General features: G+C 33.6%; 1 protein-coding gene across 5 annotated transcripts in view; it reads right to left on the bottom strand.

Moving 5' to 3' along the window:
- Positions 1 to 26,719, bottom strand: part of CADPS2 (calcium dependent secretion activator 2) — a 714,206-nt gene that overhangs the window by 98,200 nt on the left and 589,287 nt on the right. For all 5 annotated transcript variants that reach the window (XM_074268127.1, XM_074268122.1, XM_074268124.1 and 2 more), the window contains 2 exons: positions 8,086 to 8,189; positions 2,627 to 2,783 (listed from right to left, as the gene is read on the bottom strand). In XM_074268127.1, coding sequence (XP_074124228.1) covers positions 2,627 to 2,783; positions 8,086 to 8,189 — 261 coding nt within the window. The remainder of the gene's footprint in view (positions 1 to 2,626; positions 2,784 to 8,085; positions 8,190 to 26,719) is intronic.

Genomic DNA, 26,719 nt, shown 5'->3' with positions numbered 1-26,719 from the left:
GGTCACAAGTCAATGAACATCAAAATATTATATATTAGTGCATCCTTCACTATTTAAAGGATGTGTGATTTTGTGGACTGTGTGTTACTTCCATGGATGCAGACTGCAATCTGTTTCAATTAGTTGAGAGTTGCTACAGTGAAAAAATTCATCAATCTAATAGTAAGATATGTTTTCTGTATTTTGTCAAAAAAAATCAAATAGCTAAAAAGCTTATGTCGACATGTTAAACAAGTAAAATGAATAATTCATCTCTTCTAAAATGCTTGACTATTATGATTAATATAGCAAGAACCATAAAGCTGCCCATAGTTAAAGATAACTATAGTTAGTTTATAGTTTTTAGTAATAAATGGGGAGAAAAATAAAATGTTTTTGTTTTGAAAAAAATGGTTTTTGTTCAACAGGTTTATATTCTTAATTGTGCTTTTATTAAGTTAAACTGTATTCAGTATTCAGTGAGCAGATGTTGGCTGAAAGGAAGCATTTCTTGAACCTTTGCTCTAAATACTTCCTTAACATCTCCCTTTTCTCCCTATCCCCCCTTAAAAGGCTTTTCACTGAAGCTATATCTATTTTATATGCATTTAATTAAATACAAGTTAAATAGTTAACTTGTTTGAATGTCTTTTTTTTTTCTTTAATTGTATGGCATATATTATGCACTAAATTGTGCTTGGTGACTTGACTTGAAGACTTGTTGGCTGTTGGTAGGTAATGGGATGGTTGAGAAATTTATTAGATGGTAGGGAAAGTCAAAACAAGAATTCAAATATTTATGTCAGATAATTCACATATGAGCAATTGAAATGGGCTTATATAACTATTTGGAAAACAATTTTGTCATGTTATTAACAATGTAGATTATAGTATATTAGATTTTTAACAAAATCTTTCTGAAATGACAAAACTGGGAGGATCAGTTTATTCAGTGAATAAGATAATGGGTATTTTAAATGATCTTCACAGGCTAAAATAATAACACAAGATAAACAAGATAAAATGACATAAGGATATGTGCAAAATTTAAATATCCAATATGAGACAGATCTATTTTTCTGCTTCCATGGAAAGGAGGGATATTAAATAATTATAAACTCAATAAGTAGTAACAGTAAAGAAAAGCTAATAAAGGACAACAGTAAAGAAAATCATTAAATAAATTCAATCCTCTATTATATTAATAAGAGAGTAGAAGCAAAACAATAATTTTGTTTTACTCTCTTAATTAGACTATACCTAGGGTGTTATGTTCAGCTCCTAGTACATTAAATTGAAAAAAATTGTTTGTTTTAAGAAAGCAGTGTGCTAGAGTGAGGGTGTTAGAGTCTAGATTCCATTTCTGATAATGAGCAACTATGTGGCCTTGAATAAATTGCTTAACCCCCATCTTTTCAGTTTTCTCAATAAATAAATGAAGCGATTGGACTAGATGGATTCTGTGGTCCTTTTCAACTTCAAAGCTATGATCTTATTCTCTTATGAGGATGGGAAGAATCTGGAAAATCATCTCCCATGAGTATCAGTTGTAGGAACTAGAAAATGCTAATTTATGTAAGGTATGATCAGGGACTTCAAGTATTTGAAGTAAATTTTATTTTGTTCTTCTCTATAAGAACTGAACTTGATCCAACAAGATGGATCTTAAAGAATTACAGATTTAGGTTTGATATGAATAAGGACCCCATACTAGGAAGAGTCAGCTGTGGAGTGAGTTGTCTTAGAAAACAATGGTGCTAGAAGTATCCAAACAGATGCCAAAAGCCAATTTGTTAGATGTTGTAAGGATTCCTACTTTGGACAAGAAGTTAAAAGCAGTAAGCTCTATTTTCCTTTCCAAGACTGAGACTCAATGAAATTGGAAACCTCAATAACAGAGTGGGTTAATATTGAAATATGATATTTTACTTGTTCAGTTTCAGATGTAGTTTTGCAGTAAAATATATATAGAAAAAAGGTAAATTTCTAAATTTTATTCCATAGACATAAATATTTGCAAGTTACTTGTACAAGTAGACTTATACAAGTTTTCCTGGAGAAGTATATCAGAAGCAAAGTGAGGATTTTTCCCAGTGGTGTGTTAGAGCTCACCCTGTTAGACTTAGAGATGATTGTTAAAATTTCAATGTGAACATTTGCATTTGGAAAATCATCAAATCCTATAAATCAGAGCTTCATTTATTGTTTTATTGCTTGCCTAGACTGAAAAAAGTGATAGAGAAAATGTTAAGAATTTTAGATTAAACTTCAAAGTGTTTACTGATTTTCAGAGAAGTGGTTGTTAAACATTTACTAGCATACTCCTGATTGCTGCCATTAAAAATTGACAAGGAATACCATATAGATGGAGAAAAGGAAGAAAAGGGTGATTAATGAAATCTCAAGAAATATCATAGTGATCAGTTTAAAATACTAAGGAGAGTTAACTCTGACCTAGGAAATCCTGGTTGCATGGTGATGATGGAAAGGTATATAACATATCAGTCCTGGGAGAATCATACTATAGCTCTCTAAACACAAGTATGTATACGTGTGTGTGTGTGTAAATAAAACTATCTCCCTGGCCCTTAATCACAACCACTCCGTACCCCAACCCACACCCACATTAATGGATCCAAGCTCTTACTGTCATTTCTTAGGAAGTTATTTAGCAGTTGGAAAAGTGGAAAACTATCCCAAGAATCTTGTGGCTGAGCCTCTAGTGCTGAATCCATGTCCACAGTAAATAATGACCAAAATTTTTCTGCATGTTCAGCCAATAGATCTGGCCACCAAGCAAATGCCTAGCAAAGGATAAAGAAAGAAGATTTATTAGAAACATAAAAATATATCATTGCCTACACTTAATGATACTGTGAAAGCTCTTAAATAAAAAGAAAACTTTTTCAAGGAAAAAAAAAACCAACACAAAATTCCAGATGAATAATAAAAGAAAAAATGAAACAATGGTCTATTTCATGTGAAAATAAACATCTCTGAAACATAAAAAATTAATACTTAATTTTAAAAACAGTTGTCTTAACTGAGTCTTAAAAAATGTTTCCCAAATATAATTAATTAATTGCCTTTGTTATCTTTTCAATAGATGAAAAAGTAGAACAATTTCCCTCATTCATACTTTTAAGAAAATATCAGTTTCATAATAGTTTGACACAATGAAAAATAACATACCTTAATTTGGAAATATCAAATATTTAAATTATTGTTGCAATTAATTTTTATTTATTGCTATTATTTTTAGATCAAGCTATTTTAAAGTTAGAAAGTTCCACATTTATTTTCAGGAACATACCAGGAACCTAAGGTTTATTTTGTAAAACATTCTCTGCTTTTAAGAAAATGAACTGGCTAGTTAATTCACAAAGAATTGGTGATTAAAAGGAATTGAGATTAATTTGTGTATGGAGACTAACTTTAAAAATTCTTGGTATATACTACCCCTTAAAATGGATATAGGATATAAACAGGAAACTTGAATGAAGTAGCACCCAAGATTTTCACCTCATATTTTTGCTCTTTTTTAGGAGGTATACTGATGATAAATAAGAAAGGACTCAGAATTCTCACAGTGAGTGAGGAGAGGTAGAACAAAGTGTTTGGGACACAGCATTTGCTTAATAAATACTTACTGGTTGATTAAGTATATTATATTCCTCAAAGAATTTTTTTCCAAAGTTATACATCAGTTATAGTCACTACCACTAAACAAAAAAATTAAGAAAATAACAATCAAGCTATTCCAGGACACTTAAGTAATAGCAATTTCTTGAGTACTTTTTAAGGTTAATGTTCATAATGTTCTAGAAGGAAGATGAGTTTCTGAAAGCTTATGACTGGCCAGATTCTGAGTTTTTTTTCTCCAAAATTTACTGAAGTATTAGGAAGAACCTATAAAAGAATCTTACTGTGAATACTTTGGCAGATAGGAGCTCAAAAGCTATACCAGTGAGATGTAAATTTTGATGTACTCTGCCAAGTTGTAAAAGCCTTCCTAGTCATAGTCCAGCTAACCAAGTACATTATCTTGGAAGGCCAATCTACGGAGGAATTCATGATCACAAGTTTGGATACTAAATGATAAAGTTTTTTTTTTTTAATTCATAGTGATCTATAAAACACTAAACCATGCAAAAAAACTTTCAATATGTGAAGGCAAACCTCTCCCTAGTTCCACAATGATGGGGGTAGGAAGGAAAAAAAATGTCATTTCATTCCTCTCCTCTAAAAATATAAGGCTGTAGCACTACCCTGATTAGGGTCTTAGATGCCATATTAAACATTCAACTGACCAAGGTTGTGTGGGATATCTCCTGGATATATATACCTCCATTCTCTACCATCTTGGGATGAGGTGTTTTGTGTGAATTTAGTCTATCCTTTGAGCATGCTATTTATCTAGATATTTATTGATACAGACTATTGGCCCCAACTATGTAGTATCAGGGAATGACATCAAACCAATGCCATCATAGGCTCCTGGAGGGTACAGCTCCAACCAACTGGCACTCCTGTAACCCTATGTTGATTCAGAGCTGCTTTCTGCTAAGCCGATATCTTCTTTCCCTGCTAATTCTTCCCAAACTTCTGTCATCATTCCTGACATTTTACTTTTCTCCAGTCTCTTTCCTTCTCAGCTCTCTTATATTTATTTCTCTGTTTACCTGTTTCATCCACCAACAAAATGGAAACTGCTAGCACAATGACTCATCTTCCTGAATTCCAATCTGATTTTAGACACTTACAAGCTGGCCAGTAACCCTGGATAGATTATTTAATTCAGTTCTTCAGCTATAACAATTAGCTGGAAAAGGAAATGCAAACCATTCCAAGTGGCACCACAAAGAGTCAGAAAAGACTAAAACTACTGAACAACAAAATTCTTAGCACAAGGTATTGCACATAGTAGGTGTTTAATAATTGCTTGTTTATTTGAATTGATTGGTATAATGGAAAGTACACTGGGTTCATCAGTAGGCTCCTGGATTTTCCTACTGCTAATTAACAGTGGGTCCTTGGTCAAGCCACTTTAACAGGGCTTGCTTTCCTCATCTATTAGATGATTTCTACAACTCTTAAGTTCTACATAGGCAAAAAAGAGGCCTGAAAAAGTGTATTAGCAAAGTATCTAGTTCCTCTGGAACTGTGCCAGTTGTGACACCTTGTAGATGGACAGACTTATTGATTCAACCAAAAATTTTTGTCAATACATATCTGAGAAGTCTGCTATTGTGAATGGATACTTAGTCTTGACAATAATCAGAAAAGATTATATAATTTTCATAAGAAGAAGGAAGAATTCAAAGAGCTCTTTAAAATGAGGGAGAAAAGTCTAATGAGGAAAGTTACTGTCAAAAATGTGAAGGGGATGAATCCTGCTTATCTGAAAATTTGCCAAAGGATGGGAACAACCTTTTAGCCCTGAAAAGTAAACTGCCACTGTGAACAGAAGTAGAATGGAAATAGAAGGACCTGACACATGAGCCACTTGAAGGTCTCTTGGAGGCAGATAGATTAACCTCTACCAAGGGAGTTGATCTGGATACTCTTTCAAGGAGTCAGGAAGCGCTAGTTTGAACATACAGCAAAATAAATATTAGACCAGAGAGCTAGCACCCTGAGTCACTTTGGAAACGACATAGCAAACTAGAAAATTCAATTCCCATAAATGTTCAGTGAAAGATTTGTCAGTGAATGAAAAAAAAAAACCCAAGACACATTGATTCACTGATATGGGTAAGAGGAAAACTGGTGATATATAATTAATCACTGGTAACACACATCTCTACAGCACTACAACACCTAGACTAATTAGAGATTGACTCATACTCTTGCGTTTCAAGGAGGAGGAAAAAATGTTTTCAAAAATTAGAAATAATCAGAATTGGATTTTTACATTATAATGTCATCAAATAAAGAGATCCATACTAGAAAAATAGGTAAAACAATGTTACTTTGTGTGAAATGGGACACATACCTCTCTTCCCTGTGGAAATCCAAGGATTTGAAAGCATTGCAGAATGGGAAAACATTACAATATTAAAAATATAACAACAGTCCATTGTCATAGTTTTATTATGAAGCCTGTGTTTTCTATTATTAGTTGCTATATAGATTGTCTTATGTTAAGATGGTTTGTATTAAAAAAACTTGATTTTTTTAGAGGCTGGGCAATAATATCAGCTTATTATTTTGTTGGTACCTGTTATATTTTAATATGTATATTAATTTTCCTGCAAATTTTAATTGTAATTGCAATGAGTATGTAACATTTAATAATTACCTTTAAATGGTAGGAAATGAGGATCATAATAGAGTAATGAGTTTGAACCTTGCATAATTACCATTTTCCTTACTGATGCTAGTAAAGAAAATGCATACTTGTAAAATCTATAAAACTATTTGGACTATAAAGAATCTAAATCTTTTATAGAAAAGTATACTGTAATGTGGTATCCAATCAGAATTAGTTTTTTTTAAATTTGAAAAATCTTAATACTCTGATGATAATGCTTTACAACAAAAGACAAAGAGAAAACACATCTATTTTATCAAATAATCATTTGCAGTGTAACACAGCAGTGATACTAGTGTAGAATAGAGCCTCCTGGGAATTCATCTCAAATTATTGAAGCAGCTGTTTCTTCAGTTTAAAATAAAATATCCATAACAAGTTCACACATGACAGATGCAAGGTAAAAACTAGATTCCACAGTGTGAGTGAAAAGCAGATGTTTTGAATGATCATATTTATAACCAGATACAATAAATCTTCGTTTAACCATAGTATGGTTTCATGGATATCTTTATTCAAGAAGTTGTTTAAAATGCACTTCCTGGAGTTTCTTACATCTTTTGAGAGCAAGGTTTCATTAAATGTAAATATGCCATAAATTACATATATCTATTCTTGTGTATCCCTGCTCACTTCTTGTGGTTCTTCAATAACCAAATTGATTCTATAGTATTCAATTTTATTATGCCTTATGTAAAAAGAGCTTCCTTTTCTTTTCTCCAGAAAAAAAAAAGCCTCTTTCATTATTGTGAATAAATCCTTGATCTTATGTGGAGTCATTTTTAGGGTTTATACAGGAGAATCAATATTGCTTTTAGCATATTCTGACAAGCCTGATTTGAAATTAGAATCTGAAAACCATTGCTTATTATCAATTAAAGCACAGTCAAAACTGTTATATAACAGTTAGCATCTATATAGGCTTTAAGGTTATTAAAGTGCTTTATCTATGTTAATTGAATTTAATTAAAGAGATTGAGTAAAAGAGGTAGAAATCTGAAGTTTTCCCCCTGCTTGGAAGTTTCTAGTGAACTTCTGATTAGATACCACACAAACAACCCTTAAAGCATCATAGAGATGCTAGCTACTACGACTATTGCCCAAGCCAGAAATGCTCTACTCCTTCTCTGTACTATTATAACATATAGCTTAGTGAGTTTGTACATTGTCTTTTATTTAAAGATATATGTGTATAAATGTTCCTTTTTCTGCTTGATCTGAAGCTGCAAGAGAGATATGGGAGAGAGTGGGACATAGTAGCTAATAATGCTGGACATGGAGTCAATAAAGCTCAGATGTGTGAATCCCACCTCAAACACCTACTAGTTGGGTGACTTGGGGCAAGTCTATTAACTTGAACCTCAGTTTCTTCATTTATGAAATAAGGAGGTTGTTCTGAATGACCTCTAGCTCTAAATCTGTGACTCCTTGTCCTATTCTTTATTCTGCCCCTGAAAACAAACTGCTTGCTCCCCTGTACATGGCAGGTAATCAATACCTGTATCTGTTTGCTTGAACTGAATTGCTTGAAAACTACATGTTTTCTGTGACATTTATCACCTCCTGGTACTATCACTTGTTTCTCTCTTTTTAGGTCTTTCAATTTCTATTTATGAATCAAGGATTCCATTAAGGGAATGCAAGTATGATTTGATTTCTGTTCATTTTACATAAACTTCCTTCCCTGAAGGTGAGTGGCCTGATGTGGCTAACGTGCTCTTTAGTGTTGCTCCCATTAAAAGGAAGAGAAGTGCCTGGAGCATTATTCTACATTAAAAAAACATTTTTCTCACCTCTGAATGATGCTCTTCATTCTGCTGTAATACTTCTATGCAGAGCTCTGCTAGATGAAGGACCTCCTCCAGCTTTCTAGCAGGAGCAGCTTGGTTCATGATCTCTGTAGCAAAAAAAGAGAATTAAATGATATTACCTTGGAAAGTCTCAACCAAGGCACATATTCTAACAGTGCTAAAATACAGTATGGATGGATGGTTATTGGGGTTGGTTTTTTTTGAAGGAATAAGTGATTCAAGACAATAAATACTCTACAATACAAATGAATGCACAATAGAGACAATAGCAAAACCCAGTTCACCAGATTACAGAAATATTTTACCCTCAAAGCAGTCACAGGCAACTGGGAGTGCTTTTCTGTTTAATACAGAGGAACTAACGGGTGCATCAGTACATTAGATGCTCAACTTCTGTAGCAAACAAGTTGTATTTTTCTTCAAGGTCAGGAATACAAAGAGAAAAGCTACCATGGATTTTTTTCATTCTCCCCCTTTCCTTGTGTCATCACTATAAAGCCATCCTCACAGATGAGTCATTTCTGCACTTTGCAAAACCTGGTTTTGCGGTGGTGGTTGTTGTTGCCATTGAAATTCTAAACTTGAAATGTCTATAGTTTAGATAATCACAAAATTGAAAAAAAATTGAAAGTACAAAGTCCCCTAAAACCACTCTGACAGCATGCAATTTACTGATTTCCTTTCCAGCTCTCCCTTCTAAATAACACATAAGTCTTTGAAGCTGAAGGTTCTTTCATTATTGTAGCAAAACTGGTACTCTTAAAAAGACAGGTCATAATAGGATTATAAAATAGTGATCCAAAACTCAGTACCAATAAAAGCAAATAGCTCATTGAAAAGACACAGATAATTTGGCAGCAATGAGATGGATGCTGCCAATATCGAAAATGCTTCAAAAGTTGATTTGCAGAAGCAAAATTCAAGTAGGCAGTAAAGGACATTCAAAATAAATAGTTCATTGATGGATAGGCTAATACATCAAGGAAGCTGTATGAAGGGAATTAAAGCTTTTAGGAAATAAAGATCCCTTCTCTGGAGATCCTGGGGGCTCTTTATTTTTTCTCCTGAAGACCCTTCTACTTCATTTTCTCACCACCCTAAGGAATTTACTTGGTATCATTCTTCTCTCTTTATTTCTCTCTCAGATTTCTTCTTTTTTGGATGAAATGAAGGGCTCAGTAACTAGAACCACTTTGGTTCTGTGTCAGAAGGAAAAAAAATCTTCTATTTCTTTATTCAGGAATGACTGATAAACCTATACACTTTCTTTTCACTCAAATTTATATTTTTTCCTCTTTCTTTCCATATTCAGCAACAGATGGAGAAATAAGTCTGTGCAATGAGAGAAGGGCTATCTGAATAGACTTTGAAAGAAGACAAATCATATACAAAGTGTACCTTTTTCACTATCTCCAGGTCCATCTTTAATTTTCTAGTGCAGCAACATTGTTCAGTAAGACGTAAATTTTTGTTGTCTATTCTGTGTCAGGGATAAGGGAATATGGAAACCCAGATTCTCTGGAAAATTCTCAGATTCATATAATTTTAAATATGCAATGGACAACTGAAGGGCATAGAACTTCTCCCCAAATAAAAAAATCTCTCCTACAACATCCCTGTACATAGTTTTCTACTTTATAGTGACAAGAAGTTCATTCTTTATTAAGGATTCTTTAATATTGTTGGACAGAGCTAATTAAAACCATCTAGTTGGATAGATATCATATGCACATCTAAGTAAAGAGAGTGCCAAACAAGTAGTATGCAATTTTAGCACTAATTGAACCACTTCCATGAACAAACATTCATGTCCTTGAAAATATATTTTATGTCAGAGGTCAGCTAATTACTACTCAAGGACCAAATCTGGTATATCACCTGCTTTTTTTTTTTTTTTTTTTTTGGACAGCCTGTAACTAAGAATGGTTCTTACATTTTTGAATATAATTAAATGTTATTTTAAAATATAAAACAGTTCTTACTTTGTGGACTATATACAAATACAAAACAAAAGGTAGCCTGCATTTGACCCAACGACCCACATTACAAGGCAGTAATGTGCTAATTATTGTTTTACAATAACTACTATAAGCAAGTTATAGGTAACTGCCATGTCAAGCATTAATTTTTGTAATTTCCTTCCAAATAGGTATAATTTTAAACTAATTAAAGGTCTCCCTTTCTTTTACTTTCTTTCTCTCTTCTTTCTTTCTTCCTCTCTTTCTCTCTCTCTATAAATATGCACACATATATACATATACATATACATACACACACTAAAATTTTAAGCCATATAAGCATGACTACTAAGAAGGATTTCATAGAAATGAGCATTCTGGGATCTTTCAAAGATGATTTCCTAAATACTGTTCAATCTGATCTAATCTTACTCATTTCTGGTTCTTGCTTATCATTTATATGTAGCATCTATTGAAAAGACATGTACCGATGAAATAATTCAACATGCCACTTGTCCAACTAGTCTGGACAATAAAGATCATTTGTCAATTTTCTTTTACAATGCAGTGGTTTTCACTCCAGAGATTAATATTCTTGGGTCTAATACAAATATTACATTGACTGTATGAAAAAGCATTTGTATATTCTCAAAAGCCCTAGAAAAGCTTCCATTTTCAAATTCAAAGTACTTTTTTATGATATGGTAAATATTTTTGATGAACATGCTTATTTCTTTTATTTCTCAGTTGAAATCAATATTTAGCAGATTATTGAATGAAGTTATTTTCCACAGCCATATATATATATATATATATATATATATATATATATATATATATATATATATATATATATATATATATATATATATGCATCATAGCTTTATAACCTTACTTGATGAAGGCACCTTTCATGACTACATTTTGCTTTTCCTGCTGAGTCAAATACCATTTTAAAATCACTGAACCATAAACACAGTAGGATCTATATTTTCTACATCTCTTAGTGAATTGTCTGATTCTAAAGGTGTGGTTTGATATAGAAATCACATACAAAGCTTGTCTTTCGTCTTCTTGAATTTTCATAAAAAATACCTTTGAAACTTGCACAGACATTTCAAATAAAGATCGTATACAGATGAATATATAATTGCATGCAGGTGTATGAGCTGGTAGTTACTTTTCTGGAGGGGAGTTACTTGGGTGAGAGGCAAACAGAGTTCCTTCTCTGGGCTTTCTTGAGGATAGAGAATAAATGTCTTTGAAAATGTATTGTTTACAATATGGACTTACTATGTTTTTATTGAGTTGGGTTCAGTGATTCTTCCCTCAGTGACTAATAATGGGGATAAGTGACTATGGAAATACCATTAAAATGTTCTTTTCCCCTTTTTCTCAATTTGGAATTTACTTTAACGTCTACTCTAATAATTTAGGGACATGATTATTCTCAAACAATTGATCCTGAAATAATTACTATCTTTTGAGTAAATGATTATCTATTAAATGGATTTTTGTGATGTTTTGTGCTTGATATGTATAGAGCCTATCATAATAGAAAAGAGGCTTCTAAATAATCTAGAAAGATTTTGTACACTTAATATCTTAATCTCAACTCAACTTTTCCAACATAATTTTACTATCCTTTCCTAATACCTTCGTATTCATGTTATTGAGTGACAAGATAGATGTTAACATCATTTGGATGATTTCTGTGAGGTTCTTTGTAGTATTTCTCTAATTCATGTACTCATATAAAAGCTATCCTTATCATGACAGTGGTCTGTTTATTTATGTTCTCTGTGAACACTGCAAGGCAAGAGGATCAAATATTCCATGAAAAAAAATGGCCTTGTATACCCAGAGACAAGGAGGAAATCTATCATGCTTCTCTTTGCCTCTTCAAAAAGAACCTGGGTACTCTCCTTAACATTTGAATAGATTTTGAATTCTCCTTGAATCTAAAGATATATCTTCTTCATGTCTTTTAGTTTAGATATAGCAGGAATGGATATTATTATGGCTATTATTATGGACAAGTTCCAGTTACTACAATAGTACATGAACTCAATGGTTGTACATTAATCACTTACTGAGGACACTAATAATTAAATTAGGGATTATAGATAGTCTAGGAATTTCTTATTCCTCTTTGCTTTGTCTATCATTCTTTCTGAATAAAGAGGTAGCACACTTCTTTGGGCCATTTTATACTCCTTTTCCACTCATTTTATAATTGCAATGTTATTTTCCAAGAAGAAAAAAACCCAAATGGACACTGAGTTATCAACTTTCCAACCATCAGATATAGAACTTTTATGTAGTGTACCTTGTCTTATACAGTGGACATTCAGCTTAAAGCTTTTCTACCTTTACAAAAACTGGCAGATCTTACACTCCATTGACAAAACTTTTAAGAATCTCAGAGTAGGATTTTAGTAAAAATGGAACAAAGAAATTTTATAGAGATTCTGAGGAAAAATTAAACACTATGGACTAGAAAAGTCATGATAATAATAGAGGAAGAAAGAGTGAGAGTTTGAAGAACCAGTTGGAACAGATTTCAGAGTTGATCTACTTCAGTCACTTCATTTTATATATAGGAAGTAAACTGAGACCAAAGGAAGTTAAATGACTTGCCCAAAATTATACATATATGGGGAAAGGGAATTCAAAGCAAGGTGGGAGTTGGGGGGGCACTATTAATATCAGCCTGTGCTGAAGGAGTAGGCAGATTACTTGCGGAATTGTGAAAGATAAAGCTCGAGTGGGAAAGCATATAATAGAATTTAAAAGACACTAAATTGGGTAATTATAAAGATTTTGTTTTGTAGCCATGCTAAAGGTTTTTGAGAAGGAGTGTGACCTGAAGATGGTTTTAATAAGACTAAAGAGCAAGTATGTAGTGAGAAAGAAATGAGACAGGAAATAGCTATTTGAAGGCTACAAAGTTCAAGTAGTAAGAGCAGAAGGATTTAAATTAGGATTGAATCAGTAAAAACAAAAAGGAAGAGGGAGAAATGAAAAGCATTACTGAAGGAAAAAAAATCACAGAACTTGGTGTTAGGAAGGGTATGGAGAATAAGGGAAAGCGAAGAGTTAAAGGTGACTTTATAATTAGGAGCCTGGTTGATTTAGAAAATGATAGTACTTTTGATGGAAAGAAGGAATGGAATCACAACGGGCTATCCAACAGATATTAAGACTATGATTTAAATATATAATCTGGTTTTTCTAATTATAATTATCTTGGCACAATATCTGATACATACCATGTATTAAATGAATGCCTATTGATTGTTCTAAAAAGATAATTTACTTCCACAAGATTTGTTAAGTCAAGTGAGAAGCATGGGTAATAAGAAGTTTTCAGGGACCACAGGTTAAAAGTATAGTACCGTGAATAACAACCACCAGCATTACAATGGAACAAATTTCATAAAAACACTATTAAGAATCATTTAAAGTAACTCTATAGAAACAATGATTGTTTGGGAATAACAGCAACTGGAGGATTTCAGATATTGCTAGAACAATCCAACTGAAGTCAACATGACCTTACCTGTGAAACAAAAAAGTCATATCAAAAACAGGGGGCAAATCAGCAATCCCTCAATTCAGGGAATAAGTAGAATATCTCAGGATTTTCTGGTAGATTATTTGTTGCTTAAGGGCAGGAACTGATTCACATTTATATTTGTCATCCCAGCACCATAAAGCTCAGTCCATAGTAAGTATTTAATAAATGCTGATTGGTTGAGAATGTACACTCACTTAAAATGTAAATTGCTGACATAAAGGGGGGAAAAGCTGCATATTTTGAAGCTTCAAGCACTAGCTTTTTAACTCCCATCCATCATCTTATAAATTTCTTCACCTAACTGTGACAAAGTTAGCATCTGCAAAATGAGGGGATTTAATGAAATGATCTCCAAGATCCCTTCTAGCTTCAATCCCCATGGTCCTAAGAATTAAATTAACTGCAGGTTAACTTCCTTTCAGTGATTCAACAGCACTGGGGAAAATCGTGGAGAAGCAGCACTCTTGAGTTCTTCTAAAGTGTTGACAAAAAACTTGTCAGTAGAAAACATCTTCATTACTATTAGCATATGTGACTCTTAAATAGTCTTGTAATTGCCCTATCTTAAGCCTCTTTTCACTTCAATCCATTTTCTAAATTTGACAATATTTTTCTTACTCAATAAATTCCAGTGGCTCCCTATTACTTTCAAATATATCAAATATAAAATTTGTCTTTATGGCCCTGAAAGGTCTTCCAACCTCACTTTTTCTTTGATTTCCAGGTATTTTACATTTTATTTTCCTTTATTTACTCTACAATCCAATCACACCAGATTATTTATTGTTCTTCACACGACACTCCAACTCCTGACTTTATAATTTTGGTTAAGGTATCCCCGTGCCTGAAAAATCTCTTTTCTTAACTTCTTGCTCCTAGCTTTCTTGGCTTACTTGAAAACTCAAGCTGAAATGAAATTGGCTAACTCTAGCCAGTTAGAATGTGAATTTCTTGGAAGAAGGGGCTATGTTCTTGCCTTCTTTTGCATCTCCAGTATTTAGCACAGTGCCTGCAATATAGTAAAGACTTATTGAATGCTTGTAAACTAATTAACCTTGTTTGCTTCAGTGTTGGGCTTCTAGTAAAATTATGATCTAATACTCATCTATTGAATTGAATCTTTTACTCAAAATTCACACTTAAGAGGTTTTTTTGTTCTCAAGAGTCTATACCTTATTCTATCTATAAACAAGGGGGATTAAAGATTTAAAGGTTCATTGCAAAAACTACTTCCTCATTTTGTAGCCTGGATAATTGAGTCACAAAAAGATTACGGGACTTGTTCAAGGAATTAAGCATCAGAGCTAGGAATCAAACTCCAATCCTCTGCCTCGAAATCCAGTACAGTAAAACACTAGACTGCCTCTAAATAAAATAAATCCTTTTGATCTCCATCTCTGAGAAAAGGATGAAAGACCAATACAAATTGTAAATAAGAGAGGTTGAGAGTTTGAGGAGTTGATGGCAAAAAGAAAACTCTAACCCTTTATGATGTTTGAAGTAATAAGAGATCATTATTGTGGTTACCTGAAAATTTCTGTCTAGGCTAAAAACCCATTAGAGTGTTAAAAGCTCCTTTTACATTTCAGAGTGTCTTACATAAAAATGAATAGAGATGGCACACTCTTTCTTTGAAATGATAAAATGTTGTAAATCATGTCACCCTTTCTTGATTCAAGATGCTGACAATACTCAAACTCCAAAATCATATATAATGGCCTCTTCAATACATTAAACAAAATCCAATTCATCAAGTGTTAGGTATTTTTTTTTTTCTTTATTTTATAGGTTTCCATGGTCAAAAACTTTATCACCAACTGGATGGTCTACTGATTCTAAGGTTCTTCAGACACAGCTAACTTAGCTGGTCCTTGGAAATCAGATAACCTTTGTATTCTGGGGCCATATTAGAAGTCTCCCCATGATGAAAGAATTTGCTTGTTCTTGCAGTATGTCAGGAAATCCAGGGCCATTTCTAGGCCATGATAAAATATTGGAATCCTTGATCCGTTGCAACTCCCTTCTGCTTCTGGGTTGGAAGTGGCAGAGAGGGAAGAAAGAGAAGTCCTCAGAATCACTATTTTAGACTGTTGGTAAACATTAATTTAGTTCTTGGTACTCTAAATATATCATGATATTCTCACTATAAATGAAAGAACACACAAAAAAGTTGTAGCTAAATGGAGGAAGCATGGCCTAGTGGATAGGGGATCAGATTTGCAATGAGAGGTCAGAGTTCCAATATTGTCTCAGCTATTTACTAGATGAAATCACTAAATTTCTCTTATCAGCAATTTCTTCAACTGTAAAATGGGAGTAATAATCGCATCTCCTTCAAAGGACTGTATATTTGAATCCTAGCTCAAAATCAAGAGAAAATTTCAAGGTCATTTAATTCAATCCACTCATTTTACAGATGCAGAAACTGAATCCCAGACAGTTTAAGAGCCTTGATCAAAGACACACAAGTAGATTTTCATTATGAAAATCAAATGAGATAATTTGTGTGAAGCACTTTTCAAATGCAAAATACCATATAAGTGTTAGCTAAATGGAAGAACAACTTCCAAAGATTCTCTTTACTGAGACAAATAAAGAAATTGGGAAATTTGGTTTATATCATGCGTCCAAAGGAATTAAAACTATCATTTTGGAAGACTACAGGCTATTTCATCTTATATTGTTCAATACAAGAATTTGCTAAAAAGATAACAATAAGGATTCCTTCAAAGTGCAGCTAGAATCCCACCTTCTATAGAAAGCTTTTTCCAATCTCCCTTTAATTCTCCTGTCTTTCCCCTGTTGATTATCTTTAATTTATCATGTAAATAGTTTATTTGTACATAGATCTCATACACACACACATATATATATATTATATATATATATATACACACACACACACACAGAGAGAGAGAGAGAGAGAGAGAGAGAGAGAGAGAGAGAGAGAGAGAGAGAGAGAGAGAAGAGAGAGAGAAAGAGAGAGAGAGAGAGAGAGAGAGAGAGAGAGAGAGAGAGAGAGAGAGAGAGAGAGAGAGAGAGAGAGCAGTGCCTGGCACACAGTAGGCCCTTAATAAATGTTTATTTTTTATTGATTGAGATAACTTTCATTTTTCTAATCAGAATATACCAAGGTAAGACTATTAAGTTTTTTTTAAGAATTCACCAAGATTCACCAAATTAAATCAATATTTACATGATTTTTAATGAATCTAGTAAATAGAAAGCCAGAGTTTGGATGATTTGGGCTAAAGCCTTGCTTTTGACATATGCTGGCAATTCACATCCTAGGCTAGGTAGTCACTTACTCTCTTAGGGTACCAGGCTGTTTTCTAAGATAATAAGTCATAGAGCTCTTGCTGATCTGTGTGTGCTGTTACAGGGAGTCTCCTGACTATTGAGTTCACCACAGTGGTTTGACTTGTGCCAAACTTGGTGGGAAAGAAGAATTTTGACTATGGAATAAGGGTTAACTGAATGCCATCCTGTATTCCTCATTGGCATCTATGCAATATTAAATTATTTAGACAATTCCTAGGTATTGAGAAAAACCCTTATGACAGATTATAGAAAAAAAAGAAGAGTTTCCCTGGATGAGAAAGCAGAGAGGAAGTTGAATCTGCATTGTTGGTAGATATACCAATGACACTGGTGAAAATGACAGAAACATTGAAGTGTCATTATGTATTCAATCTTTGGTAGTCACCCATGTTAATATTCAAGTTATTCAAACATTATGTATTCAATATTCTATTAGACAAAACTTGCAAACAGCTTCATTCAAGTATTTTATAATTGGTAATATTAGTGATGTCTTCCTTAAAATGTTCTAAACATTAATTTCATTTCCATATCACTACAATTGGTCTCCATTTTCCTAACTTTACACCAAGCTCTTGATTATTTTAATACCTTTCAAATGGTGACATTCAAAAAGAGCATGTTTAAGGTAACTAATATGTTTTTCTGGCAAATCTTGACCTTTCAGTCTCAGCTATTATTCTTGATTAATTTCTGTAAATTTTTAGTCTTTCCTTTTCTTTCTTTCTTTTTCTTAACCTATGACTTTTCTCCTAATATCAGCCAATTAAGACATGTGGATTCTAAAAGTACTTTCATTCAACATTTTTTAAAAGAGATATTTGGTATAAGATCTAGCATTTCAGGGGAAGGGACAAAAGGAATTAATATCTAGACAAAATTTCATGTTTATAGACCTTTATCTCCTATCCAATTGTCGTTGTTTCACCTAGTGGCTTAGCTGCCAGTGACAAAAAATCAGAGTTCTGAGAGAAGATAATGATATCCAATCACTTAATAGTCAATAAATATTTCTTAAGTGCTTGCTGTGCTGGGATAAGTGCTAGGAAACAAACAAAGGCAAAAGACAATTCCTGTTTTCCTGAAATTCACAGTATAATGGAAGAGACAACAAACATACAACTCTTTACAAACAAGAGTATCTACAATTGGAGAAAAATCAATAGAAACAACTCATTAGAATAAAAAGAGATTGGAAAAATCGTCCTCTGGAAGGTGGAATTTTAACTGGGACTCAAAGGAAGCCAGAGAATCTTTGCCAGGAAGAAGTGTGAAAAAATAAAGCATTTTAAGCAGTGTAATAGCCAGTGAAAATGCTAATCAGGAACTTCAATGTCTTATTGAAGAAATAGCAAGGAAGCAAATATCACCAGATTGAAGAATATGGGCTTGTAGTGGGAGTAGTGGTGATAAAAGGTGTAAGAAGACTGGAAAGGCAAGAGGTTGAGTAAGTTGTAAAAGGCTTTAAAGGCCAAACAAAGGATTTTATATTTGATCCTATTACCTATAGGTAATAGGAAGTCACTGGAGTTTAACGAGGAGTGGGTGGGTGATGTGGTTAGACCTCTGCTTTAGGAAGATCATCTGAATGAAAGATGGACTAGAATACAGAAAGACTTATGACTGGGAGATCCACCAGCATGCAAATGTAATAATCCAGGCACTATGTAATGGAATGCTGCACTAGGTGGTGGGATTGTCAGAAGATGGAAAGGGATAAATGTGTGACAGATGTTTCAGAAATAAAATCAACAAATATTGGCAACAGATTGGACATGAGAAGGAGAGTGAGAGTGAGTAATCAGAAATGATACTTAAGCTGTGAGCCTGGTGTCTAGGAGGATAGTAGTACATTCAATAGTAATAGGGAAATTGGGAAGAAGGGAAAGTATAAAGACAAAGTCAGTTTGGGAATTGTTAAGTTTAACATCCACAGAGATGTTCGATCTTTGATATCTATAGGGCATGTGGACAGGGGAGGGTGAAGGTCAGCAGAGAAGTTAGGGCTGGATTAGGTAGACTCAAGAATCAGCAGCATAGAACTGAAAACTGAATTCATGGGATCTAATGAGATGATTAAATGAAATACTAAAAAGGAAGGAAAGAGGGCTTAGCACAGAGTCCATAGACACCCAAGTCCAGAGCTTACCTATTATAGCAGTATCAGCAGAATGAGTTGGCAGGCTTTGTGCTTATTCTCATCACCTTCAGAGCTTCATTTTGCCAAGTCACTAAAGAAGCATTTTTCCTCTCTTAAAGGTTCACATTATCCTAGATCCTGGATACTGTCTTCTTCCAAGTTATTCTCCATCCCCCCTGATGAATTCAGTCCCTGGATTATAGTCTTCTCCACCCAACCTTTATCCTCTCCAAGTCTCTTAGTTTCTCAACTTCTCAAATTTCTTTGAATTACATCTGCAAATTACAGTAACCTGGAGTAGTTGTCATACTTCAGTGCCTTACATAGATCCCACTACTGCAAATTGTCCCTGCAGGTTTATTACCTCCTAGTAGTTGTTTCTTCGCTTCATTATTTATTATATCACCCTGACCTTACGGAAATACATTAAAGAATAAAAATGATTTTACATTTTGGAATTGGGGAAGGGATCACAAAATCAATGTTTCTCCTATAGGGGAAAAATGAAAAAAATTGCAAAGCCATGAAATACTATCTAAACAATGAAAAGGCATGCCAAGTGATAGCAGGCAGGAACCAAAAATGAAATAGAGGAACATAGTTTGGCGTATTCAGAACCCAGGAATGTTACACACAAAAAGTTTTTTCCTTCTATATTGCATTTGTATGTCTACCTTGACATCTAATTTGCCCAGCAAATTATTATTCATTATTAAAAGTGGCAAAGTCTGAGAAAAACATCTTTGAGGGGAAGTAGGTTTCAGAGCATGGGAGTTGTTATGGTGGGCCTAATGCTTAATTTTAATGTACTGACAAGTTCAAAATTAACCATTGGTACATAACAACTGCCAAAAAAGCTATTGTGATGTTAAGCTGCATCAAGAGAAGTACCCGAGTTAAGAGCTGGGGAAGGAATTCCTAGTTTGTTCTGTCTCATTTCAGAGTATAAAATGTCTAACATTTTAGGAGGGACACTACAAAGGCAAAAGCATAGAAAGGAAGATGATCTGAACAGTGAAGAGACCTCAAGTTCATGTCATATAATTATCATTTAAAGGAACTGGTACAGATTAGAGAAGGTTTTGTGTGCATGTGGGTAAGGGAAGAAAGAAGGGGGAAGAATTATAATAGTTCTCAAGAATTTTGAAGGCTGTAAAATAAGAAAGAATAGATTTGGTCTGTTTGATGCAACAAGGCAGAACTATGAATAATGGAGAGAATTTAGAAAGGGGAATTTAGGCTTAATTTAAGGGAAAGGTTCCTTAGTAATTGGAGCTATTTAAAAGTAGATATGGCGGTTTCTGTTTCACAACTAATCTCTGGGAAAAGACTGGATAGATCCTCATTAATTAGGCTGTAGAGGGTATTCTTCATGTTTTGACAGAATTAGTTAGCCTCTGAGGTCCCTTTCAAATCAGATTCTGGGATTTCCAGAAATTGCCTTGTCTTTGGAATTCCTCTGGAACTGATCTTCCATTTTAGCAGCCTTAGGGAAGATTTCTCTGAGCCCATTCTCTGGAGGTCCCTGAATATTTGGTTCTAGTGACATCTCTGGGGTTTTAATCCACTTGAGAGGGAGGTACATCATTTTAGTCCAGACTATCCTCCATTCTCTTAAACCTCCTCAGACAATGGGATCAGTATTCTAGAAAGGGAATAATTCTTAGAGTTGATGAATCCATTATCAATTTCTCTGTGGCTACCACGGTGTCCAATAATACTTCTTGATTGTCATAACATATGGTGTGAGTGCACATCATAAGCATTGTCTATTTTCATGGTTTGTTCTAATCACATGATTAATTTCACTATTATATAAAATCTACAGTAAAGATAGGTAACACAATTTATTGGATAGGAAGGGGAAAAAAGAGGCTGTATTACTTAAATTGTGATTCTCCTGAGCTATCCACAAAATGTTTTTAAAAATCTAGAAAAATGCTTCCAATCTCTTGGGAAGATCCTTTTTGGAAAGGTTATATGAGGACATAGAAAAAAAGCTTGAGATGTGAATGAATTGCAATCTGCCCTAATGGAGAGAATGTTTTAAGAAAAAAAATGATGATTTCTATCTATTAAAGCTTTGAAGGACTTAAGATTTACTCAGTATTTTCCTTAATCATAATAATGTGTTATTATTTTTCAAAAATAGGGGACTGAGGCTCAGAGAGATTAAGTAATACTAGGGTTACTTTGATTATATCCTTCTATCTCTTCCATTTTAACTTGTATTTTAATGTAAGCCTCCTTTTGAATGAAAACTGGGTACAAGATCCTTTCTTGTTTTCCAAGTTTGTAGAATTTTGTCAAAAGGTACTCATAAAACAACACTAATCCAGAAAGGGATAGACTATCTACCACAACTGATGAAAGTCAATGGGAATTATATTATTAGAGTTGTTTGAAAACAATAGTTCTGTGGTCTCCTAATTCCACAGTTACCTCTGGGACCTATCAGTTTAATGACCCAGTCATTTAAAGTAACAGTATCAGTTAATTCTGCCTTGGAATTAGTCACCCTAATGATATTGTGCTTTAGCATAATTGTTCTGTGGTCACAGTCAAATTAACAACTTTACCTGGATTACCTCTCATGTCAATAAATGCATTTCTAAACTATTGGCTAGCTATGGGACAAAGGGGAATTAGCCATTACAGTATAGGCCAATGGGAATAGTATATGATCCAAATTGAGCAATCTCTATAAGCCAACATAACTAATGGTTATTCAGCATCTATGGACCTGAAATGTCAGGTTTATATTAAGTGAAAAGATTTCATTACCTCTCCCCAAAAGATTCCTTGAAAAGACATAACAGTTTATTTTCAGTGTTTTAAAAAGGAGGAGGTAGTTCAATTATAAAGAATAGGTATTACAGAATTCTATCATATTTTTAGATTGTGTTCTCTCTTATAGACACACACATATATTTAAGGGTGGAAGTGATCTCAAAAGTAATCATATCCAACCTCCTCATTATACATATGAGATATCTGGGGCCTAGAGAGCTTAATGGGACTTGTACAGTCTCACATGATATAATTGAGAGTCTGGATTTGAATCCAGATTTTTTGGCTCCTAATCCATTATTTTTTCCATTGTCCCATGAAGTCACATTGTATTTCAGGATCAGAAGAGCTGAAGGATACTCCATCCTCAAATCTGCTCAGTATATTCTGGATCATCTCTACCAGGAAGCCTTCCTTAATTCCCTGAGCTGGATGTAATTTTCCCATTCTTAAACTGTTTAAAAAGCACATTCTTAATTATTTGGCAGTTTTGTTTTTGTTTTCAGGTTTTTTGGTCCATACTTGGAATTGCACCTTTGCAGGGAACTCTACACAAAAACTCCATCACTCAAGCAGTTCTTCCTGCCTCTAAAAAAAGGCACTTTATTCACTATGCCATCTCTTAATTTCTTTGTGTCTCTGTCTCTTACTACCTGACTATAACCCTTTTAAGGATTAGGATTATGTCACATTCATTTTTTTTTCAAATCCCATATCCTCACCCCTAACCATGTCTCACATAAAGTTAGCACTAAGTGTTTAATTGAGTTGTAATAATAATAATAATAATAATAATACTCTCAACTCTAAGAATAATGCTTCAACAATCTATAATCGCATTGTTAAATTTGTACTCTGCAAAGTAATTTAAACTGTTTTGCTTTAGTCTTAAACTCAAATATTCTGTAGGAAGTTTTTCTTTGGACTTTAGCTAGTTTTAAATATCAGTGTTAGCTAAATGATTACCATTGAAATTAGAGATTACTTTCCCAACCTAAATAATGTTTTCAATTTTATAATTCACCTTTATAATGTTATTTTGTATTTGTGTTATATGTGTACATGTGTATTTATGACAGAATAAATTTATTTATATTTGGCTGCAAATTCAAAAGATGTAATCATGATTGTATTCATATACTTTATGATCAAGTTCCCTATTTTCTTTCTCTTCCATTTTATTTAAATCTCCCCAAATCCACTTCTCTTTGAATACAGCAGTTTTGTATAAAAAAGCTTAACATTGATCCAAAACAGATACCCTTAGTTGTTCTATAAAACATTCACATATAAAGAAAAAATGATACAGGAAGCCTTGGGATCCAGGTGAAGTAAGGCCTAGAGAAATATACAGGGGAACTGGGATGAATTGGGGAGTTGGAAGTAGGTTATTGTATAGCTAGGGCCCCAGAGGACTGACTAGTCAGATAACTCATGAGGTGAGAACTTTCATGAGCAAGGCATTAGGAAGTAAGATATGTGATAAATGAAGAATGAATACAATTTGCAGATTTTAGCTCTAAAAATGATTGAAAAAAATCCTGCAGAAATGTCTTTTTGTGAGGTTTTGTAGTCAAACCTATTAAGATAACAATATAGCTTTTAAAAAATTTCATAAGATTGTTCCAGTTTCATCTCTGTGACAATGAAAATGTTTTTCATGTATATTAGCTAAGTAAATTTTCAGAGAGGTAGGGCAGCATAAATATCAGTGATACTAGATGATGTAAGGATCAAATTCCATTTTCCCATAGTCATGAGTTGTATTATATTGAGTAAAATTCTGCATTTCTTTCTGTTCCTTAGTTTCTTAATTTGTAAAATGGGGAATGATAATATTTGTGCTATATCCACTACACATGCCCAAGAGATGCTGTAATTTCTGGGTCTTTTATTTTTTCAAGTATTAAATAACTGAAAGTCATTACTGTAATTTTCATGTGGTTTTAGTATAAACTTGAAAGTTTGTTGTTAATCAAATCATTTTTCAGTCATGTCTGACTCCTCATGACCCCATTTGGTGTTTTCTTTTTCTTTCTTTCTTTCTTTTCTTTTTTTTTTTTTTTTTTTTTAGGCCGGGGTTAAGTGACTTGCCCAGGGTCACACAGCTAGGAAGTGTTAAGTGTCTGAGACCAGATTTGAACTCGGGTCCTCCTGATATTCAAGGCTGGTGCTCTATCCACTGCACCACCTAGCTGCTCCAATTTGGGGTTTTCTTGACAAAGATACTAGAGTGATTTACTATTTTCCTCTCTGGCTCATTTTACAAATGTGGAAACTGAGGTCTACCAGGTCAAAGTGACTATTCAAGTCTGTGGCCAGATTTGAACTCATGAAGATGAGCCTTCCAGATTATAAACTCAATGTTCTAAACACTGTCATCTAGCTATCCAATCTTGAAAGTTACATAAGACTTATTACGTCCTAGGTCTATGAATCAATGCTATCCTGTATATGTGGGCAGTTAGGTAGCATAGTGGATAGAACATTGACCCTGGAGTCCAGAAGAATTCTTTTCCTGAGTTCAAATTTGGTCTCAGATAACTACTAGCTGTGTGATCCTGGGCAAGTCACTAAACTGTTTGCCTCTGTTTCTCATCTGTAAAATGGGCTGAAGAAGGAAATGGCAAACTACTCCAGTATCTTTGGCAAGAAAATTTTAAATGGAGTCATGAAGAGTCAAATCCAATTGAAATGACTCAACAACAAAGGCATCTATGTTTACTCTAGTGGATACATGTTCAGCTATCAAATGACTTCTCTGTAAATCATTCTTTTGAAAAATAAATTTTAAGAATTATTTAAAGCTTTAATTAGATCCTTTCACTTAATATTTGAAGCCTATTTGTCCTTTAAGTTTTGATCTACAAATGATGAATCTTCACCATTTTTTAAACTAAATTCACTTGTTCTATATCTAAATGCTTCTGAACCCTCTTAGCTACAAAAGGGCAGAAATCTTGTCTGTCAGTGTCCATCACATTGCTTCTGCCAAATTGATAGAGACTTTTCAAACGTATTTATGTTGCTCAGACTAACAAGGTGCTATAGTTGACAAGCTGCTGTGTGTCACCAAGTTTCTCTGTTGACACCTTTGAGTAAATAAAGTCGTCATCATCCATTTTCAACTTTGCTTTTAGACAATGACAAAAAGACTAGTGATGGAAGGATATTTCAAGTATGCATTTATCTGTGAGCTACACACAGACTTTATGAGAGAAGGCAAAGTCAGACACTGCTAACTGAGCTGAGCAAAATGACATCTTTGCTAAGACCTTTTGGTGAATAGGTGACAAGCACTTGTAATGAGATTTCCATGTGTCTGTGTAGAAAGCACATTAAATTAGATCAGGAGCTGTTCACTGCTGAAACAGAAAAGGCTAGAGTACAGTGACTCAAACCTGGCCTCAGACCCGAACAGGGCCTGAATAAGGAGATATGCAAGTGTTGAAAATATATACAGGGACAGAGAGGGTCCATAGGCACTTTATTATTATTATTATTATTATTATTATTATTATTATTATTATTATTATTATTTATTTATTTATTTATTTTTTTTTTTTTTGCTATCTGCATTTAGATATATGCCGAACTTAAATGGACAGCTGTTTACCAGGAAGACACTTTTTGGAGTTGTGAAATTTGAGGTTGTATGGATTTTTAGTATTGATTTAAAGCTATGGAACCTGGCATGAATAGAGCATCTGGGACCTGTATTATGATGTACCTTATTATATACTTTAGAAGTCTTTTGTTTTGTCTTAACACCTACGAAATTCTACACAATTCATGGACTGTCTTCTTGGACTCAGGAGACCTGCATTCAAATCTCAGGTAGGTATGAGCAGGGGCAAATCCTTTAACCTCTCAGACACACACACACACACACATTTATGAGTACATGAATGTACATTTATCCCAAGTTGTGAGTGCACTGAAATTGGGAACTACTTGTGAGAAAACTGCTTCATCTAGGTGACTCAATAATATAAAATTTTGGGGGAAATGTGTCAAAATACCACAATATAATAGGAAAACTGCTGTTCTGGTTAACATAATTCCCTTCAACCCACGGAAAAATGGGCAATGGGAAACTCTACACCTCTTATATCTCAAAGGAAATCTGTGAACTGAAAGATAGGAGAGCAGAGTCTCTAGAAGGAGAGAGTGACCAACAATACAAAATGCCACAGAAAGGTCAAAGGAAATGCCATTGAAGGGATCGTTGCTGACTTAAGAGATGGCATTTTCAGTAAAATGGCTGGATTTGCAAAAAATTCAGAAGTGAAGGGGTGTTGAGAATATGGAGAAAGTGAAAGTAGACTACTCTTGAGAAATTTAAGGATGAAGGGAGGACAAAACATAGAATGATAGCCTAAGGGTATATCAGAGTCAAGAAATTAAAAAAAAACAAAATAAAAACAAAACAAACCAAAAAAAAATTGCAGAAACCTAAGCATATTTGTAGACAGAGAGGAAAGAGACTGTAGAGAGAAAAAAATTGCTCAACGGAGCAAAGCCTAAGAGTCAAAGAAAAGAGAAGGGGGAAGGTAAGATATTATCATCTTATCTCTGCTATATTTATCTAAAACGCCATAAAATCATTGTATTTTATCCATATATTTTGTTGGCTATGCAATAAATATTGTTGTATTAAAAGCCTAATTAAATCAGAATGACTTAAAATATTCTAGCTCCAATATTTTTCTTATTTAGGAGACAGCTAAAGGAGATAGAAGATATACTATCAGTTTGTAGGAACTTATCAAATCTTTTATTTTTGTTTATTTGTTACTTTTCTTGAACCTCACAAATCCAGATATC

This window comes from Sminthopsis crassicaudata, chromosome 5 (assembly GCF_048593235.1).
Source record: "Sminthopsis crassicaudata isolate SCR6 chromosome 5, ASM4859323v1, whole genome shotgun sequence".
Lineage (NCBI taxonomy): Eukaryota > Metazoa > Chordata > Mammalia > Dasyuromorphia > Dasyuridae > Sminthopsis > Sminthopsis crassicaudata.
The sequence above is the reverse complement of the archived record's forward strand: the minus strand, read 5'-3'. Positions and strand labels throughout refer to the sequence as shown.